This window comes from Alosa pseudoharengus, unplaced genomic scaffold (assembly GCF_046254945.1).
Source record: "Alosa pseudoharengus isolate Yale_2024_CS ecotype anadromous, Long Island Sound unplaced genomic scaffold, YU_APseudo_1.1 YU_APseudo_1.1_scf_17, whole genome shotgun sequence".
NCBI classification, from domain to species: Eukaryota; Metazoa; Chordata; class Actinopteri; order Clupeiformes; family Clupeidae; genus Alosa; species Alosa pseudoharengus.
This window is the reverse complement of record NW_027468640.1, coordinates 36,333,087-36,354,401: the sequence shown is the minus strand read 5'-3', so window position 1 is coordinate 36,354,401 and position 21,315 is coordinate 36,333,087. Positions and strand designations below refer to the sequence as shown.

Here is a 21,315-nt window from a genome sequence, read left to right as displayed (position 1 = left end):
CAGAGTATAGACCTATGACTCCAGAAGACTACATGTCTGTAGTCAGGCAATCATCTCCAGAATCCATGGTATCTATAAATCAATACACCACATTGTCTCCAGACTCACCAATACCTCAATTTGCTGTGCAAGAATTCATCAGTATAGTTGATAGTGATGGGTCAGTATCACCAGAATCAACCGAATCAGAGTGGGAGTGGGAGTTAGTGCTACCTTCACCATTAGATTTGGTAGTTAGACCCTCTTCACCAGAATCAAATTTTTCGATTAATGAATACCGAACATTAACACCAGACTCGCCCATTCCACAGTTCCATTTATTTCTTCCGGAATACTCAGAGACACAGAGCAGGTTGTCTCCTGGGTCTCCTGATTCACTCACCTCAGAGATAGATGAAAGTGAGCCATGGAATGTCCTCACCATTGACTCTGACCAAAGGCCTGAGTCACCTGTGTCAATATCCTCTGTTAATGAATTCCAATCCCTTTCACCTGACTCCCCTATTCCAGAATTTAGACACCACCTCCCTGAATCGGTCTCATATGTTGAACGATCTTCTGTATCACCTGTGTCTGTGTCATCAGACACTGAATATACACCACTACCTCTTGATTTATTTGACAGTGTTTGCAGAACTGATTCACCAGAGTCAGTAATGTCTGACTTTAAACAGACTTCATTATTACCACTAGAATTGCTTGAAATTAGTCCAGTACATTTGGAACTGGTCTGTGCAATAAAAGAACCCCAAAAGAAGAAATATGACGATGACACAGGTTCAACAGAAGGGTCAACCAAACCAGGAACTGTACCATACAGTCCCACTCAACAAAAAAGACATAAGGCAAAGAAAAAACACTCAAAGACAAAATCAGTAACTACACCTGAAATGTTGGAGTCTAAAAAAGGAGATACAGATGAAGCAACATGTAAAATAGAAGCAACAAAAGAAGCAACAAAAGAAACAGTCATTATAGAAATTGATAAACACTTAGAGGTTGCTAAACATAGTAAAATCACTAAACTAGATTCTAACACAAAATCAATAGACTCTTCAGAACCAGAAAATCATGAAGAGCCATCATCAACTGCATCAGCCACATCTGAGCTAACAATACACAAATTTACCCGATTGGTACCTGAATTCAAACTTGTTTATAAAGCAGTTCTGACAGATTACATAGCTCATGTGTATGACCCACAATATAAGGGGGAGACATTCAATGATAAAACTGGTACTTTTGAAGTTACAGGGCACAGGCTAGAAATTGACTATAGAGAGTTCTCTGAAGCACTCTCAGTGTCACAGGCTAATGTACTTCAAACTCGAACAGGTATGGCAGAAAACAACAAAGAGGTGTCCCCTGCATGTAATGATGTTCCTTCACCTGTGGCAAAACCTAAAGTTGAGTCTCCCGACTCTAAATCTCAAAGGCACGAATCCCCTGAGTCAGTAGTGTCAGAAGTGGGAAAAGAGAGAGCTCTATCACTTGATTCAATACCTGAGTTTAGGCCCATCTCTCCCAAATCAGCTATGCAAATGCTATCAGATCCCAGAGTATCATCACCTGAATCAGTCGCATCATCTAATGAGTTATCAGCAGATTCACCGATACCACAATTCTCTCAGTTTGTTGATTCAGCCTCTTTCTTAGCAGGGTACAGATCAGAATCGCCTGACTCAGGATTGTCTGATGCAGAAATTGAACTAATAGTGACTTCCAGGTCTTGTGATCAAAGACCTTCCTCTCCAGAATCAGTAGCATCTGTAAACGACCACAGACCCCTCTCACCTGATTCACCCATCCCAGAATACACACCTACCCACTTTGAAATATCCGTCTCCATGCAGGCACACAGGTCATCCTCTCCGGAATCGGACATCTCAGACATAGAATACTCACCACAGCTTGGCGAGGGATTAGAACCTCTGAAAAGGCCAGAATCACCAGAATCGATTGTGTCCGAACTGGAGGACCGAGCTCTGTCCCCAGACTCGATACCGGAATACAGACCTATGTCACCGGACTCAACCTTGTTGAATGAACTTAGAGTATCGTCACCTGAGTCAGTGTCATCACTAAATGAGTTTAAGGCTTTATCGCCTGACTCGCCCATACCACAGTTTTCACAGTCATTCTTTGAATCAGATTTTGGGACAAGGCAGATGTCTGCATCTCCAGAGTCTGTAGTCTCTGATATAGAGTATGCCCTTAGTGAGTTTATACTGATGGCCACAGAAGAGAGACCAGCCTCGCCAGAATCTGCAGGATCAATACATGAACACAGTCAGCTATCACCAGATTCACCAGTACCTGAATTTGCACCAACAGTTTATGAGTGCACAAACACAGGGTACAGGTCATCTTCCCCTGGCTCACTGTCATCATATTCACTTGGTTCAGACATCTCAGAATCAGAGTATGAGCCACTGCTCTCTGAGTTCCTCATGAGAACATGCTCACCAGAATCTGATGCTTCACTCAATGAGTTGCAAGCGCTATCTCCTGACTCGCCCATACCACAATTTATGCAGCCATTCTTTGATCCCACAGGACTTCCCATGGGCTCACTATCACAGTCACCAGAGTCTGTTGGATCTGATCTAGATTATGCATTTTCTGACTTCCTACTCATGGCTACTGAAGAGAGACCTTCGTCTCCAGAGTCCATAGCATCTGTAAATGGCAACAGAGCGCTCTCTCCAGATTCACCGATTCCACAGTTTACACGGTTACTGCTAGATATCATACCGCCATCCACAGGGTACAGGTCATGCACACCAGTATCTGATATATCAGATGTAGAATATGCACCATTGTTTTCTGAACTCCTAGCGTTGGAGCAAAGGCCTGAATCTCCCGAATCTATCACATCAGAGTTTGAGGATAGACCTCTCTCACCAGATTCAATCCCAGAGTACATACCAATGTCACCAAATTCAGCCATGTTTATGACTGACCTCAGATGCTCTTCACCAGAATCTGTAGCATCAATTAATGAGTTCAAGTCATTATCACCTGACTCACCCATACCACAGTATTCACTGACAATCATTGAACCAATGTATTTTTATACAGGACAACGGTCTGCATCTCCAGAGTCTGTAGTCTCTGATATAGAGTATGCCCTTAGTGAGTTCATACTAATGGCTACTGAAGAGAGACCAGCTTCACCAGAATCTGCAGGATCAATAAATGAATACAGGCAGCTGTCACCAGATTCACCAGTACCTGAATTTGCACCAACAATATACGAGTGCACAAACACAGGGTACAGGTCATCTTCCCCTGGCTCAATGTCATCAAATTCACTTGGTTCAGACATCTCAGAATCAGAGTATGAGCCACTGCTCTCTGAGTTCCTCATGAGAACATGCTCACCAGAATCTGATGCTTCACTCAATGAGTTGCAAGCGCTATCTCCTGACTCGCCCATACCACAATTTATGCAGCCATTCTTTGATCCCACAGGACTTCCCATGGGCTCACGATCACAGTCACCAGAGTCTGTTGGATCTGATCTAGATTATGCATTTTCTGACTTCCTACTCATGGCTACTGAAGAGAGACCTTCGTCTCCAGAGTCCATAGCATCTGTAAATGGCAACAGAGCGCTCTCTCCTGATTCACCGATTCCACAGTTTACACGGTTACTGCTAGATATCATACCGCCATCCACAGGGTACAGGTCATGCACACCAGTATCTGATATATCAGATGTAGAATATGCACCATTGTTTTCTGAACTCCTAGCGTTGGAACATAGACCAGAATCTCCCGAATCTATCACATCAGAGTTTGAGGATAGACCTCTCTCACCAGATTCAATCCCAGAGTACATACCAATGTCACCAGATTCAGCCATGTTTATGACTGACCTCAGATGCTCTTCACCAGAATCTGTAGCATCAATTAATGAGTTCAAGTCATTATCACCTGACTCACCCATACCACAGTATTCACTGACAATCATTGAACCAATGTATTTTTATACAGGACAACGGTCTGCATCTCCAGAGTCCGTAGTCTCTGATATAGAGTATGCCCTTAGTGAGTTTATACTGATGGCTACTGAAGAGAGACCAGCTTCACCAGAATCTGCAGGATCAATAAATGAATACAGACAGCTGTCACCAGATTCACCAGTACCTGAATTTGCACCAACAGTTTATGAGTGCACAAACACAGGGTACAGGTCATCTTCCCCGGGCTCAATGTCATCATATTCACTTGGTTCAGACATCTCAGAATCAGAGTATGAGCCACTGCTCTCTGAGTTCCTCATGAGAACATGCTCACCAGAATCTGATGCTTCACTCAATGAGTTGCAAACGCTATCTCCTGACTCACCCATACCACAATTTATGCAGCCATTCTTTGATCCCACAGGACTTCCCATGGGCTCACGATCACAGTCACCAGAGTCTGTTGGATCTGATCTAGATTATGCATTTTCTGACTTCCTACTCATGGCTACTGAAGAGAGACCTTCGTCTCCAGAGTCCATAGCATCTGTAAATGGCAACAGAGCGCTCTCTCCAGATTCACCGATTCCACAGTTTACACGGTTACTGCTAGATATCATACCGCCATCCACAGGGTACAGGTCATGCACACCAGTATCTGATATATCAGATGTAGAATATGCACCATTGTTTTCTGAACTCTTAGAGTTGGAACAAAGGCCTGAATCTCCCGAATCTATCACATCAGAGTTTGAGGATAGACCTCTCTCACCAGATTCAATCCCAGAGTACATACCAATGTCACCAGATTCAGCCATGTTTATGACTGACCTCAGATGCTCTTCACCAGAATCTGTAGCATCTATTAATGAGTTCAAGTCATTATCACCTGACTCACCCATACCACAGTATTCACTGACTATCATTGAACCAATGTATTCTTATACAGGACAAAGATCTGCATCTCCAGTGACACCTGACCTAGACTTTGAGTCATTGGACCTTAGCTTTTTAGACTATACCAGTAGACCATCCTCCCCTGAGTCAAATTTATCTTTCAGTGAAAACAGGCCATTGTCCCCTGATTCACCTATTCCTAAATTTTATTCACCATTACCTTATTATTCTGTTTCTGTATATGGATATCGATCTTTTTCACCAGAATCAGTCTTATCTGATACAGAATATGAATCAGCACTCTCTGATATCTTTGATTATGAAGACAGGCCTGAGTCACCAGTTTCAATAGAGTCAGAGCCTGATGATAGACCTTTGACACCGGATTCTATACCAGAGTATAGGCCCATCTCCCCAGATTCAGCAATGATGGATGTTCGCACAGCTTCACCAGAATCAACGTCTTCACTAAGTGAATTTAAGGCATTATCACCAGACTCACCCATTCCACAGTTTTCTCCGTTATTCTTTGAATCCACAGCATTTTCTATAAGTCATAGGTCAGACACTCCTGAATCTCTGGTGTCAGACATAGATTTTGAGGTTAGTGATCCTTTTGTTGTCGCAAGTGGTCATAGGCCATCATCTCCAGAGTCAACAACATCCATATGTGAAAACAGACCCCTAACCCCTGATTCCCCAATCCCGGGATTTGGGCAATCTTTGCCAGACTATCACATATCGTTAAAAGGGCACCGATCATCCTCACCTGAGTCGATAACTTCTGACATAGAGGTTGACCAGACAACAGAATTAACATTCTGTGAAAACAGACCTGAATCACCTGATTCAGTGGCATCAATAGATGCACCAATATCACAGATTACGAATGTGGTACATGATTCATCAACATCTGAAGAAATTATCCCAGAGAATAGATCCATGGAATTGCCCACAAGCATGCTTCCCAGACAGACACCAGAGACATCTCACACACTTACTCCATCTTTACATGATTCTGTTATTATTGTACCTGAGTATAGATTCAGTCATAAGGCCATTCCAATGAACCTAATGTCCCCAGTACTGGACCCCCAGTACAAAGGTGAGACTTTCTTGCCCAAACCTGGTGTTTTTGAGGTTATAGGCAGTAGGATTGAGATTGCCCAGTATGAGCAAACACTTTCTGAAGATTTCTATGAGGAACATTTCTTCTCAACCTCATTGACCATCTCTGAAACATCAGGGTCTTTGACAACAGTGAGTGAGTTAACATCCCTGTCGCCCGACACAGTTTCAGAATTTGAGCGTTCATCGCCTGACTCTATGTTCATGTGTGGAAGTAGGGCACCATCCTGTGGGTCAGTGATATCAGTAGATGAACATAGACCATTGTCTCCTGATTCTCCTATCCCTGAGCATGCAGTTGCATTACCAGATATCTTAGTCCAACCATCAGAGGGTAGAGCATCTTCTCCGGAGTCTATATCTTCATTAAACGAGAACACACGGCTCTCTCCTGACTCACCAACTCCTCAGTATAGACCTCCATCACCAGTACATGTTAGCGAATTTGAAGCAAGTTGTAAAACTGAATTGGGTACAAATACAGCCATTGTGATTGAAACCAGACAGCAGCATAGTTTACATGGTGATTCTTCATGGCCATCACATTCAGAGTACAGATCAGTGTCACCCAGTTCTCAGCACTCACAGTCTGACTCCCGATCTGTGTCACCTCTGACTTCAGCATTTGAAACTGTGTTCCGATGCCCTTCACTTGAGGCTGCAGATCTTGATGTGGAACACAGTTCGCCTGTGTCCAAGTATTCAATAGAATATAAGGTAGAAGAGGACCGTCCCTCATCACCTGAGTCATTAGTGTCTTACACACAACACGATCATAAGCAGAGTGTAATTGTGTATGCTGCTAAGGACAAGAAAGAAATGATCAAGACTTCAGTTACAACTGAGACTAAGTCATTTGGTCACTTGACATCTGAGGAAAGTAGAGGACAATATGAGGATGTTTCCCAGTCCTCTGACATATCAGAAGACAAACAAATGAATACCCATCACCAGTCTCCATTAATACCTGATAGCTCACCAAAGCCAAAACAGATTGAGGAGACAATCGTAAAGCCTAAAGCAAGTCCAAGGAAAAAAAAGAAGAAGGCTAATCGAAAGGAAGAGGCAGATACAGATAAGACTATTGTCCAGGAGTCTGCTGAGCTACAAGCCCAAGACAAAAGAAGAGGAGATGAGGTCTCACCTCAAGGAGTACCTGAGTTTCAAATCCAAGAACCTCAAGAGGGGGTAAGAACTCAAGCATGTCAGTGGTGTGCAGGTGTAAAATTATGCTTGAGAGATATTGGACACACCTTCTGTCTTTGGACTGGCTAACCATGGATTGATCACAGGGAATGCTTCTGACTTACTGGATTGACACCTAACATGTTGAAAGAATCCGACTAAAGAGGAATACAGTTCAGATGTGTGATAATGGAAGTGCATGGACATTTGGTTCCATGACAATTGGTTCCATGAAATTAACCATGAAATCGTATTGACAATATACAAATACTAAAACATTGCATGGTTTGTCAGTTTCTGTAAGTTGTGTTGATGACAAGTGGTTTTATGTGATTATCTGTGGTTTAAAGATAATTCTACATTTCTTTTCAGGTTGAGACAGCTCAACTCTCAGAAGGGTTAGAGCTGAATCAGTCTCTTATTTGTGAAAGTGATGCAACCATTTTAGATCAGAGAGTGTCAGTGTCGTCTGGACCCAGAGAAGCTCCTCATGAACTCTCTGAGCTCACTTCCACTCAAGAAGCGAAAACATTCCAACGATTTGAGTTTTTTAAGGATGATACTTTCACAACCCATAGAGCAGTCACACCCAATATACATGAATCCCCTCTACAAACATCTGAGTCAATATACTTCTCACCAATGTCCAGTCACAGTCTTGTAGCACCTGACTATCAAGCAGTGGTTTCAGTTTCAGAGCACCGTGCTGAAGAAGCTCAGCCCTCACCAGGTTTTAGGCATGCCCTCTCTGAATTTGAGAAAACTCTGGCCTCATTTGGTCCAGATGAGGTAACCCCAAGACACCCCCCAACTAAGGGGCACCTGGTTCACACTGACAGCATCAAAACCGAGGACTCTGAAAGCTCTGAATTTTTCGACTGCAAACAATCATTCTCTGACGTCTCTGAGCCAGAGGCAGAGACTCTGAAGGTTTTGTCCGAGATACCCTACCGCATCGAGTCACTCCCAGGAACTCCCAGCTTTGACTTCCTGTCCAGCCAACATTACTCCAAAACGGACAGGAGGCCGGTGTCAATGGGAAGCGATGACCTTGAATTCCCCATTATTTTAGAATATGCTGAAGATAGGGAACTGGCTTTCGGGTACGAAGGTACGGTAGCCGAGGAGCTTCCCCCGAGGAAAGGGAATTATTATGATACCGATGATGAGGATTCGCTGGGCAGGGTAAGAGCCTGTGCATGAGTGCACCCTTGGCTTGTGCCCTGCCTCCCTCCAAAGAAGCACGTCCCTGAGCTGTGCCTAAGCGCTAACACCAACTTTTAAGTGATTTCTTGCCAGCATGGGATGCAATAAGCCTTGGGGCTGTTTTGAAAGTAATGCATGGGTTTAGTTTAACCATCACTTGCAGTAAGTGTACAGTAACAGAGGTGTGGTGGTGAAAGCAGTTATAATCCTTAAAACTGTGTGAATTAACTCAGAATGAAATGGGAATTTGCTTACAAAAACAACATGGTATGACTTTGAAAGTCTTCAGCGAAGTGGCTTTGTTGTTATACATGCATATGATGTTTTTAGTCATACCTCCCTATGATATTTATTTGGATTACAACCAGGCTTATGCATGGATTTTGATTTTTTGATTGTCCGTTCTCTTCATCTTCATCAATATCATCAATATCATCATCGTCCATGCATCACCATAGTATCTTGCAGAACCAACAGAACAAGATAATATAATACATTACAGTATATTAATAGGTTTACAGAGAGCATTTTACAACACCTACTTCTCCAACACACACACACACACACACACTCCAACAAACCAAATGAGTGCTGTGCTTGTGGTTTATGTGATGCTTGTAGCTGAACAGACTAGCGCTGCTAACACAGCACGCCTTGCTATTATAACACAAATAAATCCGCTGCACAAAACCCAGTAATGTTTCTGTGACACCTCCAGGAGATAGCATCGGAGCTAGGTTTGCTGTCCGATAGTTCAGAGGAGGAAATACTGACCACGAGAGTGGTCCGACGCAGAGTTATAATACAGGTACAGGTTTGGGGTGTGTGAGTTGATTAGGTCCTGCAGCTTCAGTTTGTGTGATGTGTTTTTAATGATTTCATAGAGAGAAGGGTGTTTCTTTCCTTTTGTGTTTTGTTTTTGTTTGCCCTCTCCTTGGTTTAAGGCCTGTGGCAACAAATGAACAATGGCAGAAATGCATTTTGCATAGTCAAGGAAAAGGGCAAAAAATGCTTTATTACTTTCATCATTTGTTTATTTTTTGACTCTATTTTCATCTATTATTTTCTGGGTCTACACTGTAAAAAGTAAAATGTGGGAAGTATTTCTTCTATGACATACATTTCAATCAGACTCAGTCAAACCACAGCGTCATTTATGTTTACAGTGTAGACCTATTATGTATCCCATACCCCATGCATTAGGTTGTGGGTCTTGTTATATGGGCTTCTATAACAAGACTTAGGTTTTAAGGGTAAATTACTCAATGCTTAGTCTTTGAGGTAAAATAGTGATTTTGACGCTTGCCCCATAGACTCACGGTGTTGTGTGCAGGATGACTGAGTTGTGTGTTTGTCCTGCAGGGTGATGAGATGCCGGATATTCCTCCCCAGTCTGTGACCGAGGAGCAGTATACTGATGAACATGGAAACCTGGTGGTGAAGAAGGCAAGCGCACTCTTATGAACACAATTCAAATACATATGCAACACAAATACAAGGTGTGAACAGATTGCCATGCTGTTGAACAAGGGGATGCAATCCTGATGTTCTCCAATATCTAACACCCAACCCAGCCTATATTAGGATGTAATTGCAATATAAGACTCCATAACCATCTACAGCCGTAGATTGCAATGTCCTAAAGTGATGTTCACCGGTTCACCTTAGATCACGAGGAAGGTGATTCGTAAGTACACATCAGCTGATGGAGTGGAACGAGAGGAGGTGACCATTGAGGGGTCGCCGCAGGAGACCATCACCGTGGACGACGCTGATGGCTTCTCCAAAGTAGTGAAGAGGACCGTGGTACGGAGCGAGGGAGATCATAGGGAGGTTTGTGTTTTTGGTTCCTCTCCACCATTAAAATAATAGGATAATGGGAATATAATCAGCTACATCAGTGAGTTTTGTTTTCAGTTACAAGGTTAAATTTGTCCAAACTTATCCAGGGTCAGAAAATAAAACAGAGAAAACAAGAACATTTTATATGATCCATTTAAATATGCTAATCTTCAATATTTAAGGGAAATCAACCAGTTGAGTACATGGGAAAGTGGAAGATGTACTGTCTGCTGTACCATTACAACTGCATAGCTGATGAAACCAAAAGAGACCAAGCCAGTTTACCATGTGTGTCATCTTCGCCTAGGTGAGCGTCACCGAGCCGCTAGCATTGGGCACGGCCACAGCCTCGGAATTTGAGGCCGAGCCTGTCCAGGGTCGGAAAGTCAGCCGGGTGGTCAAGACCATGGTGCTGAAGGGTGAGCGGATGGAGAAGCAGATCGGTGACCCCTCGCTGGCAGCGGATCTCCCCTCGGCCAAAGATGACTTTGAAAAGGTCAGTGGCTAAATGATGTCGCAATGCATGTGTGCAATTAGGCCTGTGCAATTTTCCCTTCCATTTAAATCATGACATGGAGGTCAGTCATTTTTGATGAATGGTCTGGGAATATCCTTCCCTCTCTATACTTTGTAAGAAAAGGAGAGGGTAGCTAGAAAGTTTGAAGAGGCATGAATAATAAAGATTTTACTGATGGTCAGGCATATTTATGCTTTATGGAGAGAGATTTATATATGCATATATGCCTATAGAGATTTATATAGGCATATTTATGCTTTATGGAGAGAGATTTATATATGCATCAAATCTTGTGCCAATACTGTCACACTTTTCAATGTGCTCCATATGTAGACAATTTATGAACTTTTAATTGTCTGAAAATGTTAAGAAGAAAATCTTTTTTGTGAACAGCTGCCCATTTCTATCCCTGATTCTAGGCTTTGAGTTACGCTGGGGGATTTGGGAAAGTGCTTCTGCCTCATTTAGTAGAGAAGGAGGTTGTGAAGGAAGATGGATCAGTGGTGAAAAGGTCGGGTGGTGGCTTGTGGTCTCTGCCCCGAAGCACGTCTGACCAAACGAAATGACACTTTTTGTCAGGGCATTCTGAAACAGTGTGTGGCGTGGTTTTAGAGCACGGCATGGAATTACGTGACTGTGGCATTAACATACAGGAAATGACCTACTTTTTCATTTCCTCTCTAATGGACATCCATTATGTAATGTGCCACAAAAAAACTGCACATTTTCAGATTTCTTTGTAGGCCCATGGGGGCAAGTCCATGCTTGAAGTCTAAATCTCATGAGAATGGTGTGTGAAACTAATGACTTCACCTTTGCCAGTGACAATCCTAAACAAATGTGTGATCTCTGATGCATGTTTTGTTATCAAAACTAGCAGCAATTATGTGTTCGTTGAAATTAATATACTACATTTACAGTTACAGCACTTACAGTTTTTGCACAATATTTTTCAGTCAATCATTTTTAACCAAATAAAATAAATGTTTGGATTTCAGTATAATACTGAGAACCTTTTATCTTGTACGCAAGAATATCCATAGACTTCATTTTCACCACTAAAATCTATGCACCACACTTTTAAAACCAGTAAACTCACAATCCTATCAGAAGCACTATACTTGGCTTCGACGGATTTGGCTCACTCTTGCTCTTTTATGAGTCTCATGTCTTTTTTGCGTTTTCGTTCCCCTCCAGGACCCGGATGCGTAAGACATGCACGCAGAAGAGGACTGTGATGAGGGACGGCCAGAGCAAGCACACTCACCTGGAGCGCCTGGAGGACACCCCTGAAGCCCTGCGCCCTGACCACCTGCAGCAACACCTGCGTCTGCTCCTTCAGAGCTACTGCGACAAGCGAGAGGAAGCAGAGAAGCGCGAGGAGGCGGAGGAGGAGGAAGAGAAGGAGGGTCGGCAGAAAAAGAGGGAGGAAGAGGAGGAGGTGGTGGAGAAGGAGGAGAAGAGGAAAGAAAAGAAGAAATGATGGTGTTGCTGCTCATTCACCATTTCACTCTGGTTGTGTTTTTGTGGCTCCTCCTCTTCTTCCTGTATCTCTTCTCTGGAATACCCTTCCCCAGAATGCACTGCTGATTCTCGCCACCTTGCTCTTCCTCTCTGTGACCCTCAGCGCCTTTGCTCCACAAATCCTGGAATGTTTTCATTCATTTTTATTGGTTTCTTTGATTACGTAACTCCCCTCCCACCACACCCCCTTGTGGCAACTGATAGAACACTCTTTTCCATTGTTTTCATGCTTTAATGCATTTTGTTTTTATTTTGTTTTGATTTGCTAATTTTGTGACCAAAGAAAGCTTATCCTGTGTTGTCTGCCGACTTAACCAAGACAAACAGTTACCTTTTTGCCGTGCTCTTTTCATACTTTTGGCTGCTGTGTTCTGACAAACAAAAAGGAAAAAAAATCAAACGGAGGGATGAGAAAAGCAACACGAAGACAAGCGCAAGGGTCAACCGGGAGGCCGAAGCTCATGCACAGTCCTATTTGCCGTCGGACATTTGAATCTGAGGAGGAGACATTGTAAAAGGGGGAGGGGGGACTCCACTGAAACTCACTGCACTGCTTCCCATCCCTGCTGTACACACATGCAACCATGCGCCAGCTAACGTCCCCCCCCCCCCATGAAGCTCAGCACCCATGGATCACACGACTTCAAAACACGATACCTCCTTTTCCTCCCCCATCAGCTGTTAGAGGAACCTGTCGTAACAAGTACAAACCTACTCTAACCAGAACCAACAGACTGGGATGTGTTAGTCCGTGTGTATGGTGGCAAGGCCCTCTTGTACAGTGTGAGGTGTGGATTTAGAGGACTGATTGGGAAGGAGATTGAATGTGCTAGTGTGTGCTGTATCATGACCCGTAAACCAGTACTCTGCCTCACTATAAGTATGGGGTGACGTCATACCACTGCTTGCCAAGTTAGAGTGTGTTGTGTCCTTTTGAATGTGTCTGCAAATCAGAATCTCCTTGTTTTCCCCATCTGAGTCTGGGTATCGGAGAGAGAAAAACGTCTGGTATCACAGAATCCAAAGCCTTTCACACCTGGTTTGTACAGTCCCATTCTGTCCAGCTTGTCCAGTCTGATTGTCCACTTTTTTCTGTGTGTCTGTGTCATTTCTTTGTGTGTGTTGTCACATTCTTCAGAGCAAAGAGATATACAGTATCTGCATGTCTGTCTCTGTGTGTGTGTGTGTATGTGTGTGTGTGTGTGTGTTTGTTGTGAGTGAGAGTGGGGTTGCGCACACTGTGCTTTTTCACCTCACGGACACTGCAACCCCCACCCCCTACCCTGAATGAAAATAGTTATCATGAATGTTTAAGATTTGATTTTTTTTTCTTTTTTCAATCATTTGTGCACTGTATGTAAGCTCACGACATCCCCAGAAACCATCTAATATACAAGCTTCTTCATCACCTTTCCCAACTCACACACACAACCACAAACACACACACACACACCTCATCTCACATCTTCTCTCTTGAGCTGATGACTTTGGTTCCAATGTCCCTGGACAAAACCCCGATTGTCCTCATAAGCATTGACCAGGCCTCCTCTAACTGTTTGTGGTGGAAGGAGAGTGCGAATGTGATTCAGTTGTTTTTTGTTTGATTTTTTTTTGTCCTTTATTGTTGTTGCAAATGTTGTAAAATAAAAGCGTGATACCTCTCACACCATGGATCTGAGTTTGTGAGGTCATATTAGATAGCGGTCGCATAACCACAGAGCCAAAGGAAGACTGAACAGAGTAGCATAGAGAGCAGGCCAGTAGACCATTAGCTGTGACTTAATATAGAAAGGCATTAGCACTTCATATTTGATTTTTTTTTAACAATAGTAAGGGACTTGCATATCAACATTTAAGATTGTAATACTAATTAAGGACTGACCGCAAGAAATGCTTTGATGTTACAGTTCTCTTGATTTTACCCACAGTTCAGTGCAATCGTCAGAATGTCAAAACAAATCTTTCAGTAACTGATCAGGAATGACCAGCTTTTTGCTATACAATAATCAAAATGTTATTAATCTCTTGCAAAACAACCAATTGCAATATAGTAAGTGGAACCAATGTCCCAAGAGGAACTAGTGCTGGAACACAAGATTTTAGTTATTTTTCTCAACTGACAACATAGCACAGGAGCCATGTTTTAGACAGAACACCAAATCAACATTTTACTATTTCGGTTGAGGTTGACCTCAAAGGACAACATACTAGACACCATTTTGACTTGCCAAACAAGAAATGCAAATGCAGCTGTAGTCTGTTGAATGTACCTGTGGATATTAGCTTTGAGTGCTCCTCATGACCACCTGTCCTGGCCATCTAAGCCACATCAGATACAAAAGAACAGTATGCCAGTTAGAGCCAAAAGGCCCACTTCTCAGTGTATTCATTCAAGATGCAATACCAACTATGTGTGTACGTGTGTGTGTGTGTGTGAGAGAGAGAAAGATGTAGATTAATGTGTCACCTGTAGAGGGCGACTCTGTACTGGCTTCTGGATAGACACACACAGCGTCTTTTTTTACCGATATCTCATGCTCAGTTCATCTTCTGGTGCTCATTTGCAATATCCATCTGTATGGGTTCATGAATATATGCATGTGAGACGGTGTGTGTGTTGGTGTGTGTGTGTGTGTGGTGAAAATGCTTAGTATGAATCATTGTCAATCGGAGATGTCAGTTATGGCTTCCAATTGCAAAAGAAAATAAAAATAATGAAAATGAACTGGTTATGGCATCTTACACACTGTTTGTAAGTGTGACCTGGGGTTGGCTTAAAGCATCTATGTGCAGTGAAGATTATATCCTACTCTTTGTGACAATATTATGGTTTCCCCGCATTGCATCTGGAGTGTGTAACATGATGGCTTTAGAGGACAAAAATTAAAACTGTTTTGATTGTTGAACAAGAAATGAGTCAGAACTTGGAGTTTCACAAATAAGCATCTTGTTTCTATGGTGATGACAATTATTCATGAATATATACGAGGGCATGTATTAGTAAAATGAATAACTGGGAGAATAAAAAAAGAAAAAAGGGTAAAACCCAGAGAGAAAAAGCAGGAGCTGCAGTGTGTATATGACGGAAACAAATAAACTGTACATGTGTTCAACAGGCGTTTGTCTTTCCCTTCAGTCAAGGAAATTCATTTGACTATTTATTATTTGATATTATTTACTACTAATAGGACCGATGCTTAAACCCAGTCTCTGTGGTAAGTGAGTCACAGACCGGATACAACCAGTCCACCACAGGACACAATGCATGGTCATCTCAACTGATTACATGGACATTTGAACCAGCAACTTTTGACCATTAGACCACTGGCAGGCAGTCCATCACATTTATAGCTTAACTGTAAAAAGATATGTTCTTGAAAGATATTGAAATTGACAGAAGACAGAAGACCCATTTTGAACAAATGAACTGTGTGGATGTCCACTATAAACGATGGGTATGTTAGTCAACAAATTAAAAGTCTCAGTAAGTGAGAACTGAGCAGATAATTAGAAAGGAGAAGCAGATTTGGCAGAAATGACATTTTATTTAAATATTTTTCAAATATCAGTCTGTTCCCATGGTGGCAGTAGATATTTACACTCTATCCATAGTGTGTCATGGCTTGAGTAACTTAAAAAATAACATGATGGGCAGACAATCTAAAAGAGAAGAGAGAAAAAAAAAAACTTTTCTATTGAACCTTCCCTGAGGGGCTGGTTGGTGTTCTACTGAAATCTTGATAAGCCAACACAGTCACAAACAGAAACGTTTTGGCTGCAGACAGTTCAATAGATGGAAACCTCCCAACTTTTAATCAGTTTGCAATTTATTACAAATAAAAACTACTTTACTTTATCGAACTGATTTGTTTTAGTGGTACACTAAAACAGTATTAAGGTCGCATCATATAAGCTGTGTTTCTGCATTGGGGTGTCTTTATCTGTGGGTGTGTGTGTATGTGTTTAAACTGTAAACACGTGGTTTTCCAGAAAACAAATCAAATAACTGACAATTTCCCTCTTCTTTGACCCACTGTGCACACACATGTACGATTCCCCTCTAAATTAAATGACTCAGCACAATCAAACACATTTATGCAAAAGACTTCCCACTGACACAGCTTTCTGGGAAGGATGTTTCTTAATGCATTGACTATTTCACCACGTTGCACCAAAAATAAAACATCAAGATATATAATTCTTTATAACTTTACCCTATAATGAAGGGACAAACACAAGGGGTGTGGTAAGGGGAGAAAGGATAGAAGCTTTGTGTGTGTGTGTGTGTGGTGGGGGGGGGGGGTCATGGGGACCTTATGAAGACTATAGAAGTGTGGAGGAACTAAAGTCGTAGAAAATGAAATCATGCAGTGTTTGGAAGTTAAGAAGGACCAGAGGTGAGAAAAATCAGAGAGATCAACATGAGCTGGAGAGAAATACCGTGTCAATGAAGTTTTGCAATATAAAAAATACAGAAAACAAAACAAAATCAATCTAATTCAAAACAATACAAAAGAAAAATAAGATTACTGAATTCACCATAAAAGATAACTTGTCCACGAGTTTTCCACAAGTTAAAGAATAAGACTTTGATGTGGCAAACAGTACAAAGACCTGTGTTACATTCCCTTACTGTTAAAACATGTCTTCCATGTGCAGCTGTGATTATGGAACCAAACATATTCAGAATTCCCCCTCTAAAAATATTTTGTGTATATATATATATATATATATATATATATATATATATATATATATATATATATATTTGTTTGTTTAAGAAGAAATAATGTTTGCTTGACCATCTTGAGATGCAGCACAACAGATTTGCATCAAGCTCAAAAACTAAGCTCACAGACTACTGTTAATACTCCCGAGTGTAAAAGCAATAGTAGCACTTCACCTTACTCACACAAAACATTGTCTAAATCACCAAAAACAAAATCAAACAAAACAAACAAAAAATACAAGCAAGCTCAAGTTGTTTTTGCCATTCAGTTTGTATAATTAAAAAGTGTTGCCATATTGCACATGAAATGACACGTATGTAGTCTTTCTTAAAGAACGGTGTTGTAATGTAGGCAGTGACTAAGATATGCTGGCAACCTTGTCTTTGTGGTTAAGTCAGTGATATCTGACACATCTCCCTACTAATCTGATGAATGGAACCAGTCACACATCTCTCACTACTTGCTATGTACCACTACGGATAACAAAAGTGGGTAGCGAGCTTGGCATTCTTGAAATTTCAACCCTTCTAATGTGTAAGCTTGAAAGTACAGCACATGCCAAAGTGACTGACTGACAGGGAATTAGTTAAGTGTACAAATCAACTTGGCTCTTTTGACAATAATCACAACACTTTAATAAGAAGAAGTAATGGGAAGTTCCATGGGTTACTTTAATTACATGCTCGTCTGTGATTACTGCACTGTTATGGGAATGACGTAAAAGCATCAGCCCAAAAATTATGTGCACCATCCCAACTTATACAAAAAAAAAGACACACAATAATGATATCATGAGTTGGCCGGCCCACCACTCTAGATCCCCAAGTCCAGCAGTGATGATATGTAAACAAGACTCCCATTGGGTAGAGCAATTGAAGTGGGCGGGGACAGGGTGTGATTGAGACTGGGTAGGCAGGATGAATGCTCAGCTGGCAGGAAGTGTTTCCCTGGCAGTTCGGAGGCCATACTAGCTGTGAATGTGAGAGACAGAGAGAGATATGGAGATTTATATCCCGAATGCTTTGGTTTTGAGAAAATATTACTTTGAAACTTTGAGTCAATAACAGAAAATATAGTTGACGTAATAGATAGCATTAGCATCCTTCGCCCAGCTCTGAGAAAGAAAAGTTTAAAAAGAGGTAATAAAAACACAGCACCAGACATGTATGTTTTAAACACATGGAAACTATTGACAGACATACCTTAGAGAAATTAAAAAAACAAATAGTCCTAAATTGTCCTGAACTGACTCTAGTAATGTAATGCATTTCATACAGAACGACTGCGTGCTCTAAGATGCTTACTTGGAGGGCACGGTGGGTGAGCCAGAGCGATGGAAGTGGATGTTCTGCCACTTGCTGTCCCGGCGGTGCCAGACGCGCGTCTCCTCGGACTGCATGGTGCGGGGCATGCCGTTGGCGTCCATGTACTGGGTGAGGCGGATGTAGGCCACGCACGCCGCATCCTCACCAATCAGGTGCACGTGGGGGTTCAGCAGGATGGTGTGAATGGGCTTATGACCCTTAGACAAAGCTAGAGAGGGTGGGGGGAAGAGAGGGACTGCTTTATCTATATGAGCAAGAGGGATTTGCAAGGTTTGTAAACAATGAACATTCCCTAAACCAACACCTATCAGCAACCACTGAAGAGATCCCAATGATCAGTAACAATAAGGTCAGTTCATTTTCCTGCTGATGTTGCTGCTGAAGTGTGACTGCACATGCTGGTGTTTTTTTTTTTTTCCAGTCCACATCAACAACTCAAGCATGAAGTTCCCCTCTCAATCAGATCGATTTATATCTTGAACTATTTCAACAGCTCCACATTTATTATAAGTTACTATAAATCAATTCTTTCACATCCATTACCAATGCTAATCATAAAACCACTGGTGGGTGAGAGTGCTTTACAGACTGTCCACTCTATTCTGTGTCTGAGTCAGTGTCTGAGGGCTTTTGAGTGGTGACTGTGACATTTTCATGGTTTCTCTTTCCGCCCTGTGGCCGTGACTCAGGCCAGAGTGAGACCACAATGTGGGCGGGCAGCCGCAGCCTCTGACCGCACACTCACATGTCATACTCTCCGACTACTGTCAAAGACTCTAGTGGTGTGTGATGTGTCATTTCAATTCTTGACTCATGGATGATGATTTCATGTTTTATTGTTTTATGTTTTTATTCGTTATAGGATCCCCAATAGTGGAACCACACAGACTCACTACTCCTTCTGCGGTCCACATGTCATTATGATATAACTATATCGAGAGTAAAAGTAGTTTATCTACAAACACTGTATGCCGTAAAGCTATATGCTACAGTTGGACATTACCATTCTCAAAGTAGAATCGGTGGAAGTCGGTGCCTTCGACCAGGTTCCCCAAGGCCTCAGGTTCAAAAGAGGTCAAGCCAGGGTCACAGATCTTCCTGAAAGGTCACAGAGGAAATACATAGACTCTCAGGAGAGCTTCCAGGAATAATTTTATAGTCCTGTAGTAATGTGGTGCTCTATGACTGGTGTGCGGTAATGTGGTGCTCTATGACCGGTGTGGTAATGTGGTGATCTATGACAGGTGTGGTAATGTCGTGCCCTATGACAGGTGTGGTAATGTGGTGCTCTATGACAGGTGTGGTAATGTGGTGCTCTATGACAGGTGTGGTAATGTGGTGCTCTATGACAGGTGTGGTAATGTCGTGCTCTATGACAGGTGTGTGGTAATGTGGTGCCCTATGACAGGTGTGTGGTAATGTGGTGCCCTATGACAGGTGTGTGGTAACATGTGTGGTAATGTGGTGCTCTATGACAGGTGTGTGGTAACATGTGTGGTAATGTGGTGTTCTATGACAGGTGTGGTAATGTGGTGCTCTATGACAGGTGTGGTAATGTGGTGCTCTATGACAGGTGTGGTAATGTGGTGCTCTATGACAGGTGTGGTAATGTGGTGCCCTATGACAGGTGTGGTAATGTGGTGCTCTATGACAGGTGTGCGGGGTGCTTTCTGTAGGACTCACGTGTAGGCCTCAAAGTCTCCATTATTGATCGCCTCAATCAGCTGCTCAGTTACTTTGATGATCTCCTGCTTGCGTGCTACAAGACAAATGGGAAAAGTGGAGAAAGAAAATCAAATATTCAATATCACAGTTCTGTTTGTGACATAATGACCAGTATAATCTAACAGCTTTTTTAATACTTTAATGTTTTGCAATAGCAACCCATCCTTTTACTGGACAACTGAACTCTGCCCCATAATTAACTGGACAACTGAGCTGGAATGTAAACACAATGAATAGGTTGTGATGGAAAAGTTTCACCAATGAGTTGACCTCTCACATAAACAAACACAAAAATAAACCCTATGCTGTATACACTCTTTGCAGATACAGCATGGCAAAATGGACAAAGGGAAAGTCCAGTGTGGGGAAACAAAAGACAGACAAGCCATCAAAAATGAAAGACAAACAAACAAACAAACAAACAAACAAAATAATGATATACAAAAAACAATCAAATAAACAGACATAACCAACAAAACATTTACCTTTCATGGTTAACATGTAAGCTAAGGGACAACAAAAGAAGGGAGTTTGGAACATGCAAGAACATTCCAGAGAGTTCTGTTAGAATGTGTGCTTATGAGCATGGAGGAGACAGGAGAGTGGAATGACAAGAGTGCATTACGTCACAGGCACAAATCAAGCAACGAGGCCGGAAAGAGTGCGGACAGTGTTAGTGTTGGGCCATATGTGATTGCTCTCTCCACCTCTCTCTTTCTGTTCTGATTGCTCTCTCACTCTCTCTGTTCTGATTGCTCTCTCACTCTCTCTCACCATCTCTCTTCCTCTTGCTTATAAATTAACGACTGAATCATTCTGGGCTGTATGCCAATGAACACTTCATTAGTGCACTGCCCTCGAGTGTGTCATGCCGTAAAAGTCAGTGGGGCAGAAAATTGGGAGTTATCCAAACAGATAGTGCCCATGGTGGCTGTAGATCTCCGAGCCCGAGAGAGGGTCTCGGCATTTGCAGAGGAGCGGCCAATGAAACATGATGCAATCTGACACTGAACTTACATCGCCCCTGGTATTGCTGACATCTCTTTACACTGTTGCAAATGGATAATATATTAATACATACTCAGGTCTTTTTTCTCTTTGAGAATTATTCACAATATTGTTGTACAAGGTGAGTGTGGGTGAAGAGGACAAGCCAGAAAAGAGAAACTCTGCCATCTGGGAGGAAGTACTGAGGCCAATGGCATTGGATTGCCAGAGAAATACATTATATACGGTATAGGTCATATAATAGATATATCAATGCTGTT

At 42.1% G+C, this 21,315-nt stretch overlaps 2 protein-coding genes across 18 annotated transcripts in view; one reads left to right on the top strand and one right to left on the bottom strand.

Annotated features, from left to right (window-relative positions):
- The window catches only part of ank2b (ankyrin 2b, neuronal), a 174,949-nt gene extending 159,662 nt beyond the window's left edge, over positions 1–15,287 (top strand). For 12 of the 14 annotated variants that reach the window (XM_076289428.1, XM_076289432.1, XM_076289435.1 and 9 more), the window contains 6 exons: positions 9,103–9,192; positions 9,747–9,830; positions 10,053–10,217; positions 10,534–10,722; positions 11,163–11,254; positions 11,941–15,287. In XM_076289428.1, the coding sequence (XP_076145543.1) occupies positions 9,103–9,192; positions 9,747–9,830; positions 10,053–10,217; positions 10,534–10,722; positions 11,163–11,254; positions 11,941–12,226 (906 nt within the window). In that variant the 3' untranslated portion in view covers positions 12,227–15,287. The remainder of the gene's footprint in view (positions 1–9,102; positions 9,193–9,746; positions 9,831–10,052; positions 10,218–10,533; positions 10,723–11,162; positions 11,255–11,940) is intronic. The other 2 variants (XM_076289422.1, XM_076289423.1) reach the window with 2 other exon arrangements.
- Positions 15,288–17,640: 2,353 nt separating this feature from the next.
- camk2d1 (calcium/calmodulin-dependent protein kinase (CaM kinase) II delta 1) overlaps positions 17,641–21,315 on the bottom strand; it is a 79,487-nt gene continuing 75,812 nt past the window's right edge. For all 4 annotated transcript variants that reach the window (XM_076289437.1, XM_076289439.1, XM_076289436.1 and 1 more), the window contains 4 exons: positions 20,006–20,081; positions 19,326–19,420; positions 18,302–18,530; positions 17,641–17,968 (listed from right to left, as the gene is read on the bottom strand). In XM_076289437.1, coding sequence (XP_076145552.1) covers positions 17,965–17,968; positions 18,302–18,530; positions 19,326–19,420; positions 20,006–20,081 — 404 coding nt within the window. In that variant the 3' untranslated portion in view covers positions 17,641–17,964. The remainder of the gene's footprint in view (positions 17,969–18,301; positions 18,531–19,325; positions 19,421–20,005; positions 20,082–21,315) is intronic.